Source organism: Solea senegalensis, linkage group LG15 (assembly GCF_019176455.1).
Source record: "Solea senegalensis isolate Sse05_10M linkage group LG15, IFAPA_SoseM_1, whole genome shotgun sequence".
Lineage (NCBI taxonomy): Eukaryota > Metazoa > Chordata > Actinopteri > Pleuronectiformes > Soleidae > Solea > Solea senegalensis.
In genome coordinates this window covers 3,001,554-3,024,351 of record NC_058035.1, presented here as the reverse complement: position 1 = coordinate 3,024,351, position 22,798 = coordinate 3,001,554, and the positions used below count along the sequence as shown (strand labels likewise).

General features: G+C 39.8%; 1 protein-coding gene across 3 annotated transcripts; it reads right to left on the bottom strand.

The window, feature by feature from the left end:
- Positions 1–6,356: 6,356 nt before the first annotated feature.
- Positions 6,357–22,689, bottom strand: LOC122781753 (phosphatidylinositol 3,4,5-trisphosphate 3-phosphatase and dual-specificity protein phosphatase PTEN). Of its 3 annotated transcripts, XM_044045736.1 has the most exons (11): positions 21,849–22,689; positions 14,743–14,827; positions 14,561–14,605; positions 14,429–14,472; positions 14,052–14,290; positions 13,021–13,162; positions 10,420–10,488; positions 9,657–9,823; positions 7,800–7,976; positions 7,605–7,769; positions 6,357–6,587 (listed from the first exon to the last, which is right to left on the bottom strand). In XM_044045736.1, exons 1-11 carry the CDS (start codon positions 21,925–21,927, stop codon positions 6,402–6,404), a joined length of 1,398 nt encoding a protein of 465 aa, XP_043901671.1. In that variant the 5' UTR covers positions 21,928–22,689; the 3' UTR covers positions 6,357–6,401. The 3 variants fall into 3 exon arrangements, with proteins under 3 accessions (XP_043901671.1, XP_043901670.1, XP_043901672.1); XM_044045735.1 differs by having other exon boundaries at positions 7,605–7,976; XM_044045737.1 differs by lacking the exon at positions 10,420–10,488 and having other exon boundaries at positions 7,605–7,976.
- Positions 22,690–22,798: the final 109 nt, after the last annotated feature.

Here is a 22,798-nt window from a genome sequence, read left to right as displayed (position 1 = left end):
ATCCTTACCTTAACCTTAAAACCAGGTCTTAACCCTGAAAAAGCCCTTTAAAGATGTGGGGGGCCCTGACACAAAATGTCTCTACAAAGATAGGTTTTTACATTTTCTGGACCTCACAAAGATATAAATACAAGTTTACACACACACACACACTCTGCATTGACTTCCAGTAAATTGGATAAACTAAACTAAAAATGCCTAACCCTAACCTTAAACTCTAATCCAAACTATTACCAGTTCCTCAGAAATGCGGTTCTGCCTCATTAGGACATTGTCAGAAAATGTACCAAATACACACACACACACACACACACACACACACAAGCACAATTCTAACCATGAAACTAAGTATTGACCATTAAAAAAAGACCCCCTTTAGTTTAAGGGGTGACAGAATATGAGGACCAGCCAAAATGTCCTCACTCCCATGGCTTGTTCTTTTGGTCCTCACAAAGTGACACATACAAGAACACACACACACACACACACACACACTGCTTCACCCTCTCCCAAGCCTTAAATCACTATATTTGGTGTTTTTTCAATAAAACATGATTTCAAAGAAGACTTTAAAGTATGGCACATATGAGTTTGATTGACAGCTGGTATCGTCCAATAAGAGCCCGGTCCCAGGTGAGGTCACTGAACATCTGTTTAAACATGTGGAGAAATCTCAAGGCTTCTTTTTTTTTTTACAGGAGCCCACAATGGACAAACTCAGCATCTTTTGAGTTATGCTGCAAACTGAAGGCAACAAAGGCTCAACAACACACTTCTGCAACATGTAACTTCAACCAATCAGGGCTCGTACACACAGGAGCAAGATTAGGATTAGAGATTAGGAGGAAAGAAAAACAAAAATTGTGTATCATTGTTGTGTATCGTTGCGTTTGAGAGCCTTAAAATGCAACTTTGGGAAAATAATAAAATCTTGGACTCACCGCTCTCTTGTTCTTGCTGTCGTCATCTTCATCATCACCGTCTTCTTCTTGTGTTTGGAGATTGTTCGGTCTCTTCACTATATGTTAACTTTCGGCACATGGTCCATCTTCTTCTCCATGTTTCTTGGAATTTCATGGGTTTCTATTAAAGCACCACCTACAGGCCTGGCATATGTACTACACACGTTTATAGTCATTTTGGTTTTGTGTGTTTGAAGACATTTCTTCTGGAAACCTTTGTTGGACAAAGATTGTGTCGGGAAAGTTCTGTTTCCGTGTGGTTAAATTATACACACTGTACCTTTAAATCAAAGTTCAGATTTCAAACATACAAAGCAACATTATCTTAACTGAGATCTTGATTTTTGAAAAAATTGAGATAAAACTTACACACAAAACATACAAATTAAGCCGTCTATCGAATTCTCAGACTACTACTACGCAAGTAGTATGGCCAGTAGGGGGCAGTAAAGTGCAAAAAGTAAAGTTTTCTTCAAAATTTCAAAATAAAATGACACAAAAGCCATAAATATATATGTATAAATAAACATGTGAGGTTAAACACAATTAAAGTTGATTTAAGTGGTGGGCCGCATGAAACAGATTGAGGGGGCCGCATGAGGCCCACTCGCCACAAGTTTGAGACTTGTATTGATTTGATGTATTTTACAGATGCGCCGTCTGTTTGTGTTAGTGTGCGATGATGATGATGATGATGACGAAGAAGAGGGCATTCAGAGGTAAAGATGTATAATCTCCAGCTCTTGGCTTTATTTTGAAGCTCTCACTCTTCCTCACTCTCTGGTCTTTGAGCACATTTATTATTAATGGAGCTCCGTCTCTTCCTCCTTGACTTTGACTCAGACAGTTACAGCTGTGCTCGTGTCACTGCTGCAGCTTTGATGTCTCTATCATCACCAAAGAGCTGACGACACAGTCTTAATAGAGCAGAAGAGGATTATGTGACTGCCTGCCTCTGGGGGGGTGGGTATAGCATATATATATGTACATATATATATATATATATATATATATATATATATATATATATATATATATATATATATATATATATATATACATGTATATATATTTAAAATATACATGCTAAATTCAGGCTTTCACTGGGCTGTGCTTTAGCCACAGTCTCATCACTCTCTACTCTCCTATCACACTGATATGGTGCTTAATCCTGTTACTCCTTCATTTGGAGGTTGGAGTCGTACGAGCCCGTAGAGCAGAGCAGGACTCGACTGCCCGAGGCCTCCGACTCCTCCTGCTCCTCCCTCCTCCTCCTCCTCCTCCTCCTCCTGGGCTGGTGTTGCCCTTTCCTTCCTCTGCTCATTTCATTTCTGGTGAAGAATGCTGCGTTGATGAAGCGGCTCCAGCCTCTCTGCTGCTGCTGCTCATGCTTTGATTTGACGTCGGGCTACTTTGGCCGCTTGGATTGTTTTATTTATTCTTTGGTCAAAAGTTCAGAGGTCACGTTTGCTTTGAAAGGAAAATGTTGTGTTTGTTGTCAGGAAACAATTTAAAGATGCTATATGTATAAAAAAAAAGGTAATTATATTGAGACATAAAATGATCCTGACATGTCATCAGAGATTAAAGAAACTCTGCTACAGTTTGTATATTCACAAAATACATTTTTTACAGTTTGACATAAAATGTGTATGTATTGGTTTAAAGTTTAGTTCTATTGAGTCACCTTCTGCGAACCACAGAGTGCAGCTCGTAGCATTTTAGCACACGAGATGCCAGCAGTTAACAGAAGGCAGCTTCTTTGCTCACTCTACTAGCTAAGCAGCTAACTAGCTAGCAATTTAGGAGCCTCTTTGCTCACTCTTGTTAGCCAGACAACTAGCAAATTAGGAGCTGCTAAATTGCTAGCTAGCTGCCCCAGCTAACAGAGTGAGCAAAGGAACAGCTAGAAAGCTTCTTTGCTCACTCTGTTAGCCAGGTAGCTAGCAACTTAGGAGATAGCTGCACCTTTCCTCATTCTGTCAGCTAGCTAATAACTTAGCAGCTAACGGCTTCTTTGCTCACTCCGTTAGCTGAGCAGCTAGCAACTTTACTGCTAGCTGCTGTCACTATTTTGATGCTTAGCAACTAGCTGCGAAATACCTGAAAGTAAAAAGCCTCGATGACTCCCTTTAAAAGAAAAATGTCTCGACCGGAAAAGAAGAAAAATTAGAGACTGTAGCGGAGATTTGTAAAATTAAAAAAATGTTCTTAAAGTGAGTAAGAAAGTTGGATTTAATTCCAACTTATTATTTATCACCTTTCCAGGATTGGCTATAAGTTTTTATCACCGACATTTAAAGCCCATACATAGCTTTGCCCCAGGGTTATTACCAAGAATTTTTACGATGAAGGGTTTTTGCACTAACAATAATAAAGCACATTTTGCTGCTACAGTTTTAAGATCTAAAAACTCCCTTTCTGCTGGTTTTACTCCCGTAATCTCTTGCTTGTTTTGTCGCTATCAAACGAAACTGCTTTGTAGTTTCAGCTTCAACTATGTTAAACACTTGTTTGTGTGTTTTAAAGACGTTAGACAAATATTGTAAGCCTATCTTTTTTTTTTTTTTAAGCTTTTAATTCTCCATCTGATCTGTAAAGAATGTAAATATTCAGCTCAAGGCTTAACATCAGTCACATATATATATATATATTTATATGTACATTTTTATTTGCTTTATGTGGGTTTAACATCCTCAGTTGAACTTTTAATAATAATAAGCCGTTTCTTCACTTCACTACCTCAGGTCCCGTCTGCTATTTGCAGTGCTGACCTTTAAAGCAGGAAGTCACAGTGAACACAGATCCAGCAGCTGCGACACAACGTCGACAGCATCAACCTGCTTTACAGCATTTTTCTCTCCACCGCCTCTCACCTCACCCCTCATTTCTGCGGCGTTAAGAATTGAACTTTTCGTGTACGCTCACAGGCCACTTTATTAGGTTCACCTGTTGATGTAAACATCCACTCGACAGCAACTGCTGAAGTTTAAACCGAGCATCAGAGTCAAAGACAACTGTGATTTAAATGACTTTCAACACAGCGTTCTTGTTGATACCAACGGATGTGGTTCATTTTAAAAGGGCCAGTGTGTGAGATTTGGATTAAATAGTTCACATTCGGCAGAAACTGAATGCAGAATAAGGCCACAAATTTGTGTCTTAAATCTGCTCTTTGACTTAGTTCATCCTTTCAGAATAAAAGCCACAGAATTCTGTGTGATTTTGTCGTTCATGTGAAGAGAAGCAAGTCATTTAAAATAACACTTTGATAAAGTCTGACTTTTGAATTTGACTACCGGGCTGGACATTAATGATGGCGGACTAGTTTTGGCCCAGAGCACAACACACTGTACCTTTAAGACTAATTTATGCTCATACTTTAATTTGCAGCTCATGCCACAATATCTACGATTATAACCAGATTTCTTCATCTACAACTACAAATATTACTTAATTTATACAACAAAGTGAGTAAAGCTTTGATTGACATTTATATCCCGCCCCCCGAATGACTCTAAGCGGGGTAGTGTATAGAAGGTGAAGCCTAGGGATCAAGTGGAGTCAAAGGTGACAGATGTCGAGCAATGACATTGTTGGGTTTCCCAAAGTTGTGTAGTGGTTGTACACACAAAAACATGATTTTTTTTTTTTTACCCAAATGTAGCATTTTAGGACTCATAAAATGCCAGTTCTGTGTGGATAAAACAGCCAAAACAATGCAAAACCTTCATAGATTCTCCTGAACTTCCCTCGGACACTGAAAGCTATCGTGGACTACAGGAACATCTGCAGCAGAATTATTGTTTTTTCTTAAATTCAAACATAGTTGATGGATAGATGCAGAGTCCTGCACGGGATCGGGTACCCGAAGGGTGACCGGTACGAAAATGTGAAAAATATTCACATGAATTCACGGGTGAAAATTAACTTAAGTTGGGCGGTCAGCGGGTGATAACAAAAATATATTTGTTTTTCATAATAAAACTTATTTTAAAAGGTGTATATGGACAGTGTGTTTATAAATCAACAGTTGGAGATCGGGTCGTAGGGCATTTATTTTTAAACAGGTACGGTCAGGTGCTAGTTTTCCCATGCAGGACTCCTTGATGGGTGTGTGCCTAATAAAGTGGCTGTGGAGTAAACCTCAACGGGCACAAGACACACCTCAGAGCTGGGTTTCTTTAAGAAAAGACAACATTGCATACATTTATTTAGGGATGGACGCCAATTTTCCAATACATGCAAATCACCACTGTCTTCTAAATGTAGTGTCGACATTATTGCAAACACTTGTCTCCCTGCTGTTTTTGTGTATTATATTTTTATTATCTTAGGATAAAAAAAAAAACATTAACAATTACATGGGATGCCTTGTTCTGCATAACTTATCGTATGCACAGTGGGAACAGGAATGGCAATGCTTTTAGACATCATCATCATCACAGCCTCTTCATAAGACACCCTCGCCCCCCCCGCCCATCCCCCGGACACCCCCCCCTTGCCCCCTTCCCTCCCCCAAACCCACTGCCCGCATGCAGTTTGCACTGCACAAAGGCCAAAAAGTCACGTGAGAGAGAGACAGCCTGCAGAGAGCACGAGAAGCATTCACAGTAAAGGAGGAGAGGAGGATGGAGGGGAGGGTAAAAGATGAGAGGGGGAGAAAGAAAGGGAGGAGGAGGAGAGAGGGAGTGAAACAAAGTGACTGCAGCACTGGCCTTGGTTTAGACAGGAGAAGGAGCAGCATAGTCCTAGTATTTCATTCTAACTTCTCCCACACTTCAAAACTCCCGTCTCCTGATTGTGGAACTCTTACCATTGTCTTTGACACTAAAAAAAAAAAAAAAACGAAAAAAAAAGTTGGTTTATATATGTACACATATATGTGTATATATAAATATATATGTGTATATATATACACATATATACGTATACTTATGTATGTATGTACATATATACACATATACATCTATGTAGGTATATGTATACACATATATACACACACATATACACATATATATTATATATACACATGTACATACACACATATATATGTATACATACACACATATACATATATATGTATACATATAGCTACAGCACCTTTTCCCATGGGGCAACAGTGTCAATACCTCGCACACATGGTACATGGCCTTGCCAAAGAAAATTAAAAAAAAAGAAAAAAACATATTGGTCAGGATATTTATCTTTTTTTTCTTTTCTTTTTTTTAAATTTTTCCCTAAAATTGGCATTTGACAGGATGATGTTCTATTGCCGTCTGGGGGAAGGAAGGGACAAAGGTTCTTCTTTTTTGAGTTCATATTCAAGTTTTCTCCTTTTTTTCTCTCACTCACTCTCTCTCTTTCTCTCTCTCTCTCTCTCTCTGGTGTATAATTTTTCTTTCTTTTTTTCCTTTCTTTTTTTTTTTTAAAAAGAGTTCACACTTTTGTGATTTGCGTGTGCTGCTCTTCATCAAAAGGTTCATTTTCCGGATCAGAGTCAGTGGTGTCAGAGTATCGATAATGGTCTGGCTCATTGTCGCTAACGTCCGGGGTGACGGATGTCGACGTGCTCGCCTCCGAATTCGAAGGCTCCTCCACGGCCTTCGTAAAATACAACTTCACCTGGGAAATCAGGGGGGAATTAAAAGACAACGGATTTCAGTCTGTGCAGTGAAAAAGTATCATAACAAACATAGTGACATTAGTAGGGCTGCATTTAACGATTATTTTCTCAATTAATCACTTTTTGCTCCTTAAATTGTAAGAAAATGTTGATCAGTGTGTTTACCAAAACCGGAAGTTAATCAATATTATTCAGTATTAATTATTTCTTTGTCATATGGAGCAAAGAAACCAGAAAATATTCACATTTAAGAAGCTGAACATTTGAAAACCCCCACTAAAACCGATTAATCAATTATTAAAATAGTTGACTGTTCCCACACCTTGGTTAAGCTCAAATTAAAAGGACTTTCCAGGACCAAAATTCCCTTAAATTTCAAGGCCGACACAGCTTAAGATGGGAGGACAACTTATTGATTTGTCCTTGGGATCTTGGGTGAAAGTCAGTCTTTGTAATTTTTTATTTGGTGAGACAGATCTTGGACTTTGCATTTCTCAGGCATCACGTCGTCATTTGCTCTCTTGTCAACGGCGGAGAGACAGTGGAGAGTAGGGGTGTGTCAAAATATCATGGTCCTTTCCCATGCAACACGATAATTGATACACCAGGGCAAGTATACATATTATAACCCTTCTGATATCATTCTGTTTGGCATGCATACGTCTCATTACCGTAACTACCATTAACATTTTGATTTCTTCTTTCTACAGATATCACAATGTATCGCTATACGTAATATATTTATTATCACAGAATCGCTGTATCGCAATATTATTGTATTATGGACAATGTGTTGTTGGCATCGTGGACGATGTATTGCAAACATCACAACACTACTAGTAATGAACAAAATTCAAGCTCTTTCAATGAACCATTTCTATTTATTTTTTCACAAACTTTCAAGGATTTCAAGGACCCGTGGGAACTCTGGATTAATAAATGATTAATGGAATAATCGTTGCAGCCCTGTTAAATCACTGTTGATCTGACGACCGGCAGCTTGTGTCACAGCTTACCTTGAAGTTTGGCGAGAAGTAGCGGTTAGCTTTGTCTTTGTTGGCCTTGTCCAAGTCGTTCTTCGTGAGCGTCAGGATGAGATCGTCCCTGTCCCTGTCGCTGTCCCTGCAGCTGTCCCTGCTCCTGGCGCGCAGCGTCTGTAGCTGCTGCTGCTGCTGTTGTTGTTGTTGTTGTTGTTGTTGTTGTTGTTGTTGGTGCCCTTGTATCTGCCCGGCTCCACCATGCTGCTGCTGCTGCTGTTGTTGTTGCTGTTGCTGCTGTTGCTGCTGCTGACTCTCCACGTTGTTCACGGCCCCGTTCTCCATCTTGTCCATGCTCTCCTCTGGTCCAGGGATGAAGAAGGTGTTCACCCAGAAATGAAACATTTTGTCCTTTGGAAGAGGAAAAAGTGAAGAGAGAATTTAATTAGCTTTAATTTAACTCACAAGCTTTCCAAACACTATTTAAACAGGTTTCTTTTTATTTTATTTTATTTGACAGTTATGTTGTGGCTGTTGATGTGAAGCCAAAGACAATTTTCCACCTTGTGGACAGTTAAGTTTACCCTTACCTAACCTTAAACCCTTTGAGGTTTTTGATTTAATGCATGCATGTAAAAAAAATTGACTCATGACGTCGTCTCAATTTCTGAACCATGTCTGTTTCCTCTGTAAGATTTGTAAAAACTAATATAGTTTATTCAAAATGAGGAATAACCTCAGTCATTAAGTGATTGGTATAATTCCTGTGTTTTAATTATCTCGACTGTTGCGGCTCACCAGAGTCTCATTTGTCCTGCTGCTGCTCTCTGGGATACAAAAACATGATTTATTCAAGAACCTGATGAAAAAATAAATCACGATATATGACGTTACTGTGGTTATTTTCTGTAGTTTCCATTTGAAAGATTCAGAACTGAAAGCTTTCAATAAATACGTGCACAAATGCAGGTGAATGTTTGCGTTGTCCTGCCGCTCGGCATGAACACAAAAACATCATTTCAGGATGATGCTGGTAAAGAGAATTTACGATTCACGAGATTACTGTGGCTAACTTCCGCTTATTAATGACTAAAAAACAAAAAAAAACCTTCAATGCAGCTGAAAGTCTGTATTTCTGCACATATATTATTGAACAGAAAGTTATGTTACAAAATTACATACATATGTATTTTCAATCAAAAAAAAATTAACAAGAACAAAAGGCACTAATTAACTGAATAGATGATTAATCACAATCAGGTTGAGTTTCTTTTAATGAGTCAAACAAGTTTGAGTATTTGCTCCACATAACTACAGGAATAATAAATTATTTGGATTTTTTAGGCAAACACCAATCTAAGATTTTCAACATTTTCTGACAACTAATTGATAAGAAAATAATCAGATCAATTGATAAAAACAATAAGTTGCAGTTCTTATTGACTGATAAATAATCAACAAATGATCTTAAAAAACAAGTCAAATATTGGCTACCTCTAGCAAATGTATTAATAAATAGGGGACAAGAAAGCAATCTTCTTCAACAGCTCATGTCAGGTAATATTTTCTGGAAAAAGTGACAGCCCTCCCTCCTCAAAAGTCTGAACTTGTCACTCGGCCTCTGTGATGCATGTTCAACACAGGCCGACTCAACTCTGTGGGAAACGGCTGCTAGATTTTTCCAATATCTGTCAAAACAGAGCATTTGTTGGCAGCTCTGATACACATTTGTTGCGTTAGTGAGCATTTACGTCAGCAGGACGGCAACTGTGGGAACATGTCGACTGAAACGACAGCGAGGCTCATTGATTTAATCATTTCTGGACAACAAAAGAGGCAGGAGCAGTAAAGAAAAAAAAAAAAACAGAAGAGAAGAAGAAGAAGAAAATGCTGCACTTTTGGCTCTTCACGAAATTTATGAACAGAAATCACATGCCAGTGTATTGATCTTTGAGTACGCAGACGTCACGGCGACCAGCAGCAGAATAGAGCTCTTTACGGTCAAGCCACAAGAGCCGAGCAAATTGGAAACAATGGAAGACACGAGAAAGAAAAAAACAAACAAACAAACACAAAGAGACACAAACTCACCTTCTTCATCATCTTGTTTTGTTTATGGAAGAACTCCACTTTGATGTCTCCACAAACTGGCAGCGGCTGGGGGAACTCGAAGAACATGTGCTTGTCCTCGCGCCGCGTGTGAGCGGGGTTCGACGTGTGAATCTTCACTTTCAATTGATAGACCACGAACTGGGGATCTGCGAAGGTTACAAGAAGTTGATGTTGCACGGGGGGGGGAGAGAGGAAGGGGGACGGACAGGATTATGAGACGGATGTGGTGTAAATTCATTAAATAAATTAAAAGAAGCACACACACACACACACACAAAAAAACAAGGGGTAAGTGGAGTGACAAAAAAAAAGGGAGATGGGAGTGAATTCAAAGAGCCAGACAGGAAACACGTGTTATTACACAAGAAACTGGTTAAATAACAGCAACACAACATTTAAATTATAGAGCAGAAATGGGGAGGAGAGATAGATGGCAAGATGTGACACCCAAAGAGACCCAGAACCAGAGACACAGGACCCTATTCTGACAGTTTGGTGTTGGACCAGCGCAATAATGTTGCACATAATACAAGAAGTTGAATCCATCCTCCTTCTTGTCAGGGTGGGGGGGGGGGTTGTGTTGTGTTGGGAGGTGACTTCATTATGCCTGCAAGCTAAGTCCTATCCTGCTCGGCAACATGTCTACTACCTCAGCCTTGCTCCCGCCTGGTGGATCTCTGGGGCCCCATTTCAAAAAAAGCAAATGAGTGAAATGACAATAATGGATAAAAGGCTCATTTACCCCAGTGCCAATTCCCTTTCTTGAAGCCCTGAGGGATCGGCTCGCTCCTGTTTTTAACTGTACTGTCCCCTTAGAGAGAGAGAGAAGGAGATGGTCACACACACAGGGCCCAGGCTGGCCCGTCAGGGCAAACACAAGACCGCTAACACAAATATTTACAGGTATTTTGCATCCACATAGCTTTCTCTTACAAACAACATACAGTATGCGTGTGGGTTTTGGTTTCGTTTTGTAAAAAAACGTGGAGGCGTACATTTTATACATCAGACACGGGACCTGAGGTGTCGGTGTGATGAAAAATAAATAAATAAATACTGGATTTAAAAAAAAAAAAAAAGTGTTTTTTAAATAAAGGCTGAAAACTTGATTGTTTTCAAATCAAAATGTGAAAATGGGACTTGTACTTTACAGTTAATGCCAATTCAAATCCTTAAAGATCCACTGTGTAACATTTAGGAGAGTTTATTGGCTTTTCTACGTATGCAGGGGGCAAGGGCCTTGCTTTACAGACGCAGCCATCTTGATTGTGGTGACATGATTCTACAGTGGCCCAAAGGGACAAACAAGAGCCAGAGTGTGCGTTTGGCATTTTTAAGCGAAAACTTGCTTCACAAAACCCGAAAAACGACATTCTTTCGTCCTATGATTGTTACAATCCACAGTTTCACCAGTTATCACACACTGGAAATCAGTTGATATTTTAAAAAGGCATCTCACGTGGTGATTCACCACATTTAAAACCTATGACAAAGTGAAAAACCTTTTTTAAAAAACAAATTATGGTGAATTAAATCATAATGAAACTATCTGGATAAATGTCACATAATTAAAAAGGTTGATTTCTTTATCTTTGACACAAACTTTGATACACTATATGAAGGTTTCTGTTGTATTGCAAACAGAGAAATCAAATTTTTCAGCCCTAAAAACCAACATTTAAAGTGAAACTATGCTTAGCCGGAGACGTGTTTGTGTAATAAGACGTCAAACTCAGAATAGGGCCTCTTTTTTTAATTAAGAGGGGAGAGTTAATAGGAAAGAATGCTCAATACAGTGAGAGCTTTTCAGTCAGGTGTTAATATGAAAAAGCCAGAGAAAAGAACCAAGAGGAGGTGTCTCTCTCTCTCTTCCACACACACTCTCTCCCCCCGTCTTTCTCTGACCGACAGTTAAAAATGGACAAATTCAGATACTAAAAAAGCACAAAACTGTGTGACTCAGACACATTTGAGCAGAGAGAGAGAGGGTGGGGAAAAAAAACACTGTTTGACTTTGAAGCCTCTGAAGGCTAAAACAGAGCAGTGATGACAAATGAGAACAGTTAACTACATCACATTATATCACCCGTTTTTTTTTTCAAAACAATCAATCTGTCAGAGTGCTTTTGCTCCTTAAATACCAACGCACCGGCGTGCGATGTCGTCAGTTTAAAGTTAAGAAGCGCAGATTGACGTTTTGCAACTTTTTCATGGATTACAAAAACGATCGGTTGTAGCAGGCAGCGTTATAAAGTACAGATAAAAATAAATAAATAAATAAATAAATAAATAAATAAATAAAAGGTATTATGTATGTTTTTGGCTTTTATGCATTAAAACGTGTATTCTTCGTCCACCTGCTGTGTGTCTGTGTCACTCCGACACCGTTTGCACAACACACACATTTTACAATAATGTCACAACATTCAGGCTCCAAGCAAACATGCAGTGAGCCACAGTGACTCGATACACAACAATCATTCACCAAATTATGTAGTTCCTTTAGTTCACCTTTAATAAATTTCTGGCTGTGTGTGAATTAAGTAGACACTGATGAAGCTTCTACTGAGATCATGTGTCCTGACTGTAAAAAAGAAAATAACCTCAAAAGCAGCGGTTCTCAAACTTTTTAGACCACTTGAGAAAATATTGAGCTCTTAAAGTGACACCACTATCAGTAACATTAAAATACATCCTCCTCCTCATCACATATACTTCACACACAAGTACAGTGACATTAGATTAAGATGGAGTGAGAGATCAGGTGACTCCAATTGTTAATATTTAAATGTTTTGGTATTCGTTTAATTTTATACACACTCTGATCACATAGCATTTCTGATTAAGTACCACCAGAGGAAGCCTGCGTACCCCTGGTGGTACACGTACCACAGTTTGAGAACCAGGGCTGTAGTGTAAATTAATAATTGAACTTAGTCCAATAAATAAATACCTAAAACAATTCACTTGGTTTAAAAGGTTCTGCTCTTGGATTTGTTTTCATTCAGTGACAAATAAATAAATTTTTTATTGTTGCTTATTTCTTTACCTTAGTGAAGTTTAATTTTACCTGTCCTACAAAAATAAACTTTAATTTGCAACACCAAAAATAAGATATGACCAATAAGAAGCTGCTCTTCAAACCTGAATGTTAAAATCGTGGCTTAAGTGCAGCGTGGGTGAGGAACTGTAATGTACATCACGTCCACGGCTCTGGTTTGCTGCTGCTGCAGCAGCAACAGCAACGTGCACATACACACACACACACACACACACGCACGCATGCATACATGCCTGCCTACGCCCTGGTGTGGAGTGAAAGTTGAACATGAGTGTGACTCACTGCAGGTGCCCCCACTGAACATGGGGAGAGTCTCGAACACCATTTTGTGGAAGAGCAGCGCCACCGGCTTGTAGTCGAGCTGGTTCTTCAGTAGGTAGCTGTAATAGTAGACGTAGCGGCGCTGGCTCGGGATTGTTACTCCCTGCAACAACGACGACAACAAAAAAGATGTTAGCGAACGCGAAATGTCGTCATCTCTTCTGTGAGGGTTCAAGTGTTAGCACCTTTAAGTGGAATAGACCGTCGTGATGATCAGTCATAGAAAAAATCGGACATTTCCAGCAACAAGATTTTCTGACAGTAAACAGACACAATGATGACTCCAGAGCATAAGCAGCAAATAGGACTGCAACAATTAATCAGCAACTGGTAAACACACAAAACTAGCTCTGATTATTCAGCTGCCTAAATAAGAATATTATCTTTTGCTCAAATATAACAGAAATGTCTATACAACTGAATTATTATTATTATTATTTTGGTTTGTGGACAAAAAAAAAAAGACATCTGGGAACATTTACAGGTATGATCACCCTTTTTCTCTGCAGGACTGAACTATTGTTTTCAAAATGCAATCCATAACAATTTAATGGTTTAGTTTTGATGCCAATTTAAAAAATGCCACAAATGCATATCATGAGATCTCATCCTTGTAGAGGTGTAGTATTTGCTCCATGTTTGAAAAAATATAACAATAAATACAGTATCATGCTTAAGCTTGCATTCAATAACTCATAACTCCAGTTGCAGTTGTGTGTGAGGAAAAGCATGATTAAAACATTTCACCTGAATCATTCAGCTCTTGTTCGTTCACTTTTGACTTTTTTTTTTTTTAACATGAAACCTTCTGGTTTCTTTGCTCTATGGACAGCAAAATGAAGATATTTGGTTTGTGGGCAACACATTTGAGGGAAATCTTCATTCTGAGGTTTAGAAAACATGCTTTCTCACACATTTCTGACATTGTATGTACTAAATAAATTCATAGATTAAGAAAATAAATGAGGTGGTCTGTAGCAAAGACACTGTACCTTCTTGTCCCTTGTCCTGACTTCGCCGTAGAAGTCAAGGGCTTCTTGGGCCTCCTGGAATTTGCCACGGTGGAGGAGATAGGCGCAGATCATGACTCCTGTTCGGCCTTTCCCGGCCTTACAGTGGATGGCTGCCACGTGATTGTCGTCCTCACTGAGCCACAGGTCCAGGTCTTCACAAAACGGCTTTATTAGCTCCAGCTGAGGAGGGTTGTGGTCTTCAAAAGGGTACTGTGCAACTGATGTGTGACGGGACGCAGGTCCACACAGAGATGTGACGACAGAGGGAGGGAAGAACACGGCGGCAGAGAAGTTAGACGAGACATTTTTAGACAGAGTATGTAAGTAAAAAAAAGAGAGAAAAAAACGCAGCCTACCTCTGCAGTTAAATTTGGTAGCATCGTAGTGTCTTTCTGCACAGCTGAAATGGAAAGAACAAAACGCAGTGAGTGATCAAATACAGGAAGTTCAGTGAGTAAACAATGAGAAGTTCAGGTGTGCACACTTACAGGTTGTAGATTTTATAATGGTTTTTATGCTTTGAATCCAAAAACCTGAGAAAACAGAACCACAGAGAACATTTAGTTATCAAACCCATGAAAGGTCATCGAGCAAAAATCATTTTCTATAATGGTAAAGTGTCTTTCTCTTCTGTTTTTCCCCGTGACCACAAAGCAGAAGCAGAACTCACCGTACTACATCGTCTATATTGTTTCTGTACACGCCTTCAAGTCTCTCTGCTGGAAAGCCCATAGCAATGATGTTTGGGTAGATATCTGTTCAGACAGGAGGGGGTCAAGGAAATGTGTGCATGGAGATTAAGCCTTTACAAAACAGAGAGGGTGAAGGTGCTGCGGAGCCCAAACACCACACAGAGCATTTTAATGGTGCATTCTGAGAGTTTAGAATCCAGAAAAAGACGTTTTATTTCCAATAATATTCTATTTTTGTAAATTTCATACCATCAACATCTTCAGATTATTATTTAACAAAGATAATAAACGTCTAGAAGGCTGGGAAAAAGACACCAAACATTGGCCACTGGCTGCTCTGTTTTCTTAAGATTGGTATTGGCCAAAGAAAAGCACATATCGGCCAGACACTAGTTATTGTATCTGTAAGGCTACTATAAACAAAATAAAACTGATTATTCCAGTGTCTGTTCAATGCATAGTATGGAAGAGCATGAAGATTAGATTTTTTGATTATTCATTTAATTAAAAAAAGTCGATCCGTGAATGTGACCATTTGTAATTATGTTTGGTCAGAAGGGTACCAGGGTCTTTGAACGCATCTTGTTAGCTGCTCTTCTTAGCTCAACATGCTGCGTTACATTCACTAGCTTGCATGCACTGGAGAAGCATTTTGGCTTAGAAGGGATAGCATCGCTACTTATTCACAAAGTTACAGCACAAATACAAGAATGACGAGATGAGCAGCAGAGCATGGAAAAGTTTCAGCCAATGTCAATAGGAGGTGTGCTGGTCAGTCTGTGTGTGTGTGTGTGTGTGTGTGTGTGTGTGTGTGTTGTGACAGATGGCCTTGACAGTGAGAAGCGGGCAGAGAGGACGGGAGTTAACAGCGCTCCTGCTCGAGCCAGGCCCACATGTGCCTCCACAGGGAGAGAGAGTCTCCGCTCCCTGACCCGCGTGTATTTTTAGAGCCCAAAGTTATATTGGGACAATCGCAAATGTTCGGCTTATCTCTTTCAGGCTGAGCCAGACCAATCTGAATATCTCGGCAATCGAGCGCAGGCGACACAGAGACAGATACACGGACAGAAAAAAAAAATATATATATATATATATATGTATAAATAAATAAATAAAACATCAAACAAGAATCCTTTGTGTCACAATTTGCACGTATGCCAGTTTGAGTAGCATTCAGCAGTGGGCAGGACTAGGATTAATCGATTAGTTATTTGGTCCATAACAGTGTTTCTAAAAAAACATCAAAATGATGTTCTCAAATGTCCCGTTTTGTCTGCAAACTAAAACGATTTTATCTTAATGATTTCTTTGTTCTATGGAGCAAAAAAAAACAAACAGAAAATACTCACTTTTCAAAAGGAGTTGAAACATGAAAGACCTTGCTTTAAATCAACAATTAATTTCGTGACTGGTTAAAAATCGATTAGGTGTTGCAGCCCTAGACCAGACTAGAAGTGCATATTGGTTAAAGTAATCATTTGGTGTTCTTATTATGGATTAATTCAACACGAGGCTTGTTTTTACAATGCTGCATAAAACCATCTAAAGACAAGAATAAAGGTTAGGTTTATTTTGACGAGTTGCGTAGTTACGTTGACTAAAACGTTTCCACATACACTTTTCCATTTCGGTTTCATGATGAAATCATCAGCTACAACTTATAGGGGAAAACCCACGTGCGTCACATAGATGGACTTTAACCATCAAATGGAGGTAAAGATAAGAATTCCCATGATTCCACACTGCTTCCCCGATGTCATTAAACTCTGTCCTTTGTTATTGTTTTTAACTGAGACTAACGAAAATAAATACTGTGCTTTTAAAACATGTTTCTTTGATCCTCCATGAAGGACGGTTCAATAAATATCTGGTAAAATCTGAGAATTATCTTGAGTTTTGGTAAAAAATGAACACAATTTTACCATTTTCTGGACCAAATAACTGATAAGATTAATTGAGCAAATATGTGACGGATTAATCAACTTGAGAAGAAACCAAAAACCTCAATTCTCCACAGGGTTAGTACAGTCCCCTCTATCTCTCAAGGTTAAAAACCAATTCATTCCTTCTGTGAGCCACAACCAAACAAACAGAGAATATCAGAACCACCTTGTGTCAGGTAATAATGAAACTAATGGTTAGTTGCAGCTCCAGACAAGATGCGTAAGAAACCAAACGCACCAGATTCCAGCAGGAGTCTGCTCATGCATCTTTACCTCGTGTGAGTTTACACTTGTCTTACATCAAACCTGGCTCCACTATTCAGAGCAAGAACAGTGGTGGAAAACTTTGTGGGCCAATTATATAGTGACAGACATTCATTTTTTATTTTTTTTTTAAATTTAAAACACAAAGAAACAAATGACTGAGTTTGTGCTCGACGCCTACCTGGCGCTGACAAGTCTGCAAGGTTTTCAAACTTAAACCACAGACTAAAGGGCAACCTTTGCGAACACTTCCTGTACCACGGTGTCAAAAATAGACGGGTTGAATATGTCAAACTGGACGTTTCTGCTTCACTTTGTGAAGACATTTTCTTCAGAGTCAAATCACTTTTAAACTGGTTAGAAAAATTCGACACATCCATCTGACAAGTGAGAATGAGAGAGACTAGCTCTACACAAGAATAAGCTTTTTAAGGACAATGCACTGACTTCCATTCATTTGAAAAGCCCAAAAAAAGCCTCGTCGCCAGCCCTAACTTAACCACTTCCTCAGAAATTAGGTACTACTGGTCCTGACAAGGTCAGTGTCTATGACAGAAAATGTCCTAAAAAGTCTACACACACACACACACACACACACACACTTCGTCATTCGATCAGTTGATCTGCTAGCAAGTAGGGCTGCAACGAACGATTATTTTCATAATTGATTAATATGGCGAATATTTTCTCGATTCATTGATTACTAGTTTGGTCCATAAAATTGGGTTTTGCCAATGATGATGTTCTCAAATGTCTGAATATGTGAAAGTTTAAAGATTATCACAACAGGTGAAAATTAATGTCGTAATAGATTGATTGAATAATCAGTGCAGCCCTACTAGCAACGGAAAAAAATCCGTCAACTGTATGACAACGGACAAACACATACAAAAGGACTATTTTCAAACATGGTTGTAGGATGAACTTCAGTACAGGATTCCTCTGGTGACCCCTCCCTTCCTCAGACACACCAGGGAACTACGGTGGCCTTCGCATACCAGAAAGGATGTCGTTCTTCGATGTTTTTGTAGTTAAGCTACCATTTCAAAAACCCTAAACACATACTCTGGCCAGCAAGCACTTACCAAAAGTCAGATTCTAAGGCAATACCTCTTTTTCACGTCATACAAGACACCGGAAGCTCAAGTTTCTCCTGATATCAGTTCAATGCAGCTAAGATTTACAAACACATTTGTGCTGATGCATTGCATTAACATAAACGGTGCAGCTAATATCCTGTTTCCATAAATAATAAACGTAGAGCCCACAATATGACTCAGGTTAAATGCTGCTGCTGCTTTTAAATCATTGTATAAAGTATATTTTGGGACATTTACTTCTGACCCACTGATTTTCATCAGCTCCGGACAAATACCCTCCTGAATACGACACACTTTCTCTTTAAAACCGCTTCATAAAGCTGAAACACAGCAATACAACAAGCCCAACAGCAAATCTATGCCATTATTTGCATACTGCTGAGCTTCCTTCCCCGTAGCTCACACCACTGTTGCCTATCTGTACACACGGTGCCGTAATCACTTCCATTAATGCCTCAAAGACCTAATTTAGAGCCAAACACAGGTTTTCTGTGCGACGTAATGGGCCAATCTAACCCTTGGACCTGCTGGCAACGTGATCCCAGTCAGACTGCTCTAAAGTGTTTTTAAAAAGCTTCAGAGCTCCCAGGAGAACCTCGATACAGAGCGTGGGGGGCTTGGTCTCTGCAGCTGGGAGGAAACACACATGCGGGACCCCCGACGGAAGCTCCAAGTAGGAGGGGGGGAAAGAAGAAAAAAAAAAGGAAAATCTGCTGTTTCGGGCACGCCTTTTTCTTTAAAGCTAGCCTTGAATCAGCTCGATGCATATAAGCCAAATCCATGACTGAGAACGAGAGAGAGAGAGAGGAAAAGGGAGAGTGGGAACTGGCCAGTGCTGAGTGAGGAGGGGGTGGAGAGGACAGGAAAGGAGGAGAGCAGTGAAATAAGGGGGTAAAGCAGAGGGAGGGAGAATTAGAGTGGGAGTAGTAAAAAAAAAAAGAGAGAAAAGGAGAGGTGGTGGGTTGAGAGAGAGAGAGAGAGAGCGCGAGAGGGAGAGAGAGAGAATGAGCTCTCAGACAGCAGCACTGATATAAGATCACTGGCAACTCTATTTTAAGGGCAATTCCCAGAACTGTGATACTGCATTACATAACAGCAGAGAGTCCATATTGTTATAAGACTATGCCAAAAAACATAATAAAGACAATCTAACCTCATGTGAATGAGACGAGACTGTGACAGAATAAAATATGGCACTTCTTTTTTCTTCATTTTCTTTTTTAAGTGGTGTGACCCCTTTAACATCTGCACACCACAAAAGGCTGCCACTTACAGACAAGACGCAAGCTTTTTTACCACATGATAACACCACGAGAGAACACCTGATCAGGCGCCGCTGTGATGTGCACGCTGCATTGTCTGCACTCACACTTGCATCATAGATCACAGGTCTGTTCAATATGTTTCTATTTCAGGTGGTCCCGTATTGAATCATTGTAACTCACTCGTCTCCTACTGCCTAAACATTTCCATTCTTAGAAGAAAAGACAACACAACCGGGGCAAATCCAGGCCGTTTTAAACTTTTATACCAGCTGTATGCTTGTTCTTGAGTTGTTCATTATTCATCACACATTTTCTGAGCTGTCCAACACACAGTCCACACATTCGACAAATCAAAACCAAACATTACTTTTATCTAAGACGCCACAGGCATAAATATTATAAAAAGGTTACTAACAACTGATCAAATATGAAACTCGTGACTACAAGGGCTGACATCCTGACACAAAATCAAGTGCACAACCACCACAAACATCAACCACAGTCTCATCACTGGTACCAAAAGGTTTTTAGCATTTAGTTGGCCATGGTCAACATCAGCTGCTCATCTAGTTTATCTGCAGCCAAATTTGTACAAGCACCAGGGAACCAGGTCAACGACTACCAGTGGTAATAGAGGAGATACAAGGCCTTGAAGCAGAGATATTCAAATGGTTTAAATAAAGGAGTACAAATGAATCAGATTTTTCAAAGGCATGTCAGAAATCACCTGTTTACAAATAAAATGCATCACAAATTTCTAAAAATTCTGTGAAAGAAAGTGTATTTTTTGTTTTTATCTAGTGGTGTTAAGTGAATATTGGGAGTTTGTACATGCCGTAACAGACCTTGACGATGCGAGTAAAAAAAGAACAAAAAACCAGTAGCTGTTGGTTCACGGGCACATTTCATTTGCTTACATCGGTCATCATAATTAATTTTTGATTCTTGCACAATATCGAGGAATGTCGTAGTTTCCTCGTAAGTCCACGCATAGCAACTCCCGTATGCAATTTTTACAGTGACCTGCCGTAATACTTGAGTCACGTGAGTGATCTGTTACCGCTTTTTTAACAATATCTTTTATCATTGCGCACAATCACATTATATTCTTTCACCTATCTCAGATGTATACACCTTTTCTCAATATTAATTTTCTGTGTTTCCATTTAAGTTTTTTCAAATGCAAACAGAAAATGCGACTTAAAAGCATGCAGATGTAAACTCTGTGGGTTTAGCTGCTTTCACACTTAAGTCCCCAATAAACCTGACCTTCAACATTGGGGCTGCAACAATTATTTGATTAATTGATTACTAAAATAACTGGCAACTACTTTGATAGATGATCGATTCGGTTTTTGTTTTTTTTTGTTTTTTTTTAAATAATTAAAAGTTTGTCAGATTTCTCAGCTTTTTAAATGTGTTTACTTTATGGTTTCTTTGCTCTGTTTGACAGAAATCCTTAACACTGAAAGATTTCAGTCTGTGGACACAAAACAAGACACTCTATTCCATACAACCTAGTTATACACTTATCTGTCACATTTGATACAAATATCTAATCAGGCATGTAGAGGTGGTCAAGAAGACTTGCAGAGCGTCAGCATGGAAAAGCAAGGTGACATAAGTTACTTGAAATGTGAATTTTTGCTAGTAAAAGAGGTGCTTGTCTGAGAATGAAAAAATATTACCATCTACAGGTATTACCACGCACAACTATCTCAAGGGTTCACAGGTAATAGTTAAATTAAATAAGAAAATTAGTAAACATCAAATGAGTTGCAGTTTTTGGGGGCGTTTTTTTTAAACGATAGGAAGGCAAATAACCATTCATTACAACCAAGCTTCGTAGAAAGCCATCTCTAAACCATGAAGCAGCTGAGCTACAGCAGCAGAAGACCACACTGAGTGCCACTCCTGCCACTTTATTAGGTGTCCTTTGTACCTAATAAAGTGGCCAATGTGTATATAGCCTATTTGCTATGTACTATATGTATGCATGTGTGTGTATGTATATATATATATATATATATATATATATATATACACACACACACACACATATATACACACACACATACACACACGAGTACATAATTATTTCGTCATACATACTAGACAAGCTCTACCTGTGTTCAACCGACAACTCATTTAAAAATCTAAAACATATCTACATTTAAAGCAACATCTACGGGCTAAACGCAGTGTCGTGTTGAGACTGCACGGCGTGTTTGGACGCTCTTGTGCCGCTGTAACATGACGGTGACATGTCTGCGCGCTGCTTTGACAGATCCACCATCTTTCAAACATGCTGGCTGACAGCGGAGCTGCTGCTGCTGCTGCTGCTGCTGTCTGAGCAGCTAGCCTGCGAGCTAAGTAGCAGCGGCAGCAGCAACGGCTAACACCCTCACCATCTATGCTTCCAGAGCTCCTCACACATTAATGCACTTACTACCGCGTTACAAACCGGTGTCCGGGGTTTGCTGTGAAAACAGGGAACACATGGAAAGGATACAGGTTAAGTCCAGGTCGAAGCCGTCCTCTTGATATCTCCTTTTGTTCCGGCTGACCATTTCTTTTATAATCGCAGCCATTGTAGCAGGTGACAGGAGTCTATATGGGGGTAATAATGAAAATGGGGCTTTTATGTCTTCTAGCACTGGCTGTGCGGACGTGTCCGTCGCAGTTAACAGTGACAGTCTTTGCCTCTTTGTCCCAGGTCCCTGCAGAGACGTGCTAGCCCGCACAAGTAGCCGTGGCCGTGGGTCGGATTAGACAGGCTTCCTCTGGATCATAAAGACGGGCCTCGCTCTGCTCCTCCGCGCAGGCCCGACTTTTCCAATCCTGCGATTCGTCTTGCAAACGCGCCCGATTTAAATACATGCAGTTGTCCTCGGGTGAACCTCATAAGGTGTCGAAAACGATTAAAAAATATATCCGACTGGCTCAGTGGCAGCAGCCGCCGCGGCCGCTTTTGACAGCGAGGGAGAACGGACTCACCGGTTCCCGAAGCCTGGATCCCAGAGCGAGAGAGAGAGCGAGCTAGCCTCGCTAGCTAGCTAGCGCAGCAGCTAGCCAGCTAGCAACAATAGCTAACACTGCCTCCTTTTTTTCTTAACGCCGAGAGCCTTCTAACGATTCAACATTGTCATCGACTGATTGCCAAAAAACACACGCGGAAATAAAGTGACAGGCTCCACCTTGAATGTATATAGAATCTACAACGCTCGGGAATCGGCGGGGATTGGTTTGACAGCTCGGTCCCGGGGAATCATCTTCTTTTCTCGCAGCTCTCGCTCCAGCTGAACTCTCAGGCTCCCATCATGGCCTCCACCGAGGGAAAAAAAGAAGGTAGAGCAGGCTGGGATTTTAGATGAAATATCCCTCCGCCTTTCACCACATAGTCCCACACAGTCATTTAAAAAAAGACACACACAAAAAATAGACACATGTAGTATCAATACA

Coding starts and splice junctions, on each gene's coding strand:
- LOC122781753 (XM_044045735.1), bottom strand. CDS start 21,927: ATGGCTGCGATTATAAAAGAAATGGTCAGCCGGAACAAAAGGAGATAT. Junction 14,828..21,848: donor CTTCGACCTGGACTTAACCT/GTATCCTTTCCA, acceptor CTGTCTGAACAG/ATATCTACCCAAACATCATT. Junction 10,489..13,020: donor GTTCAGTGGGGGCACCTGCA/GTGAGTCACACT, acceptor TCTCTCTCTAAG/GGGACAGTACAGTTAAAAAC.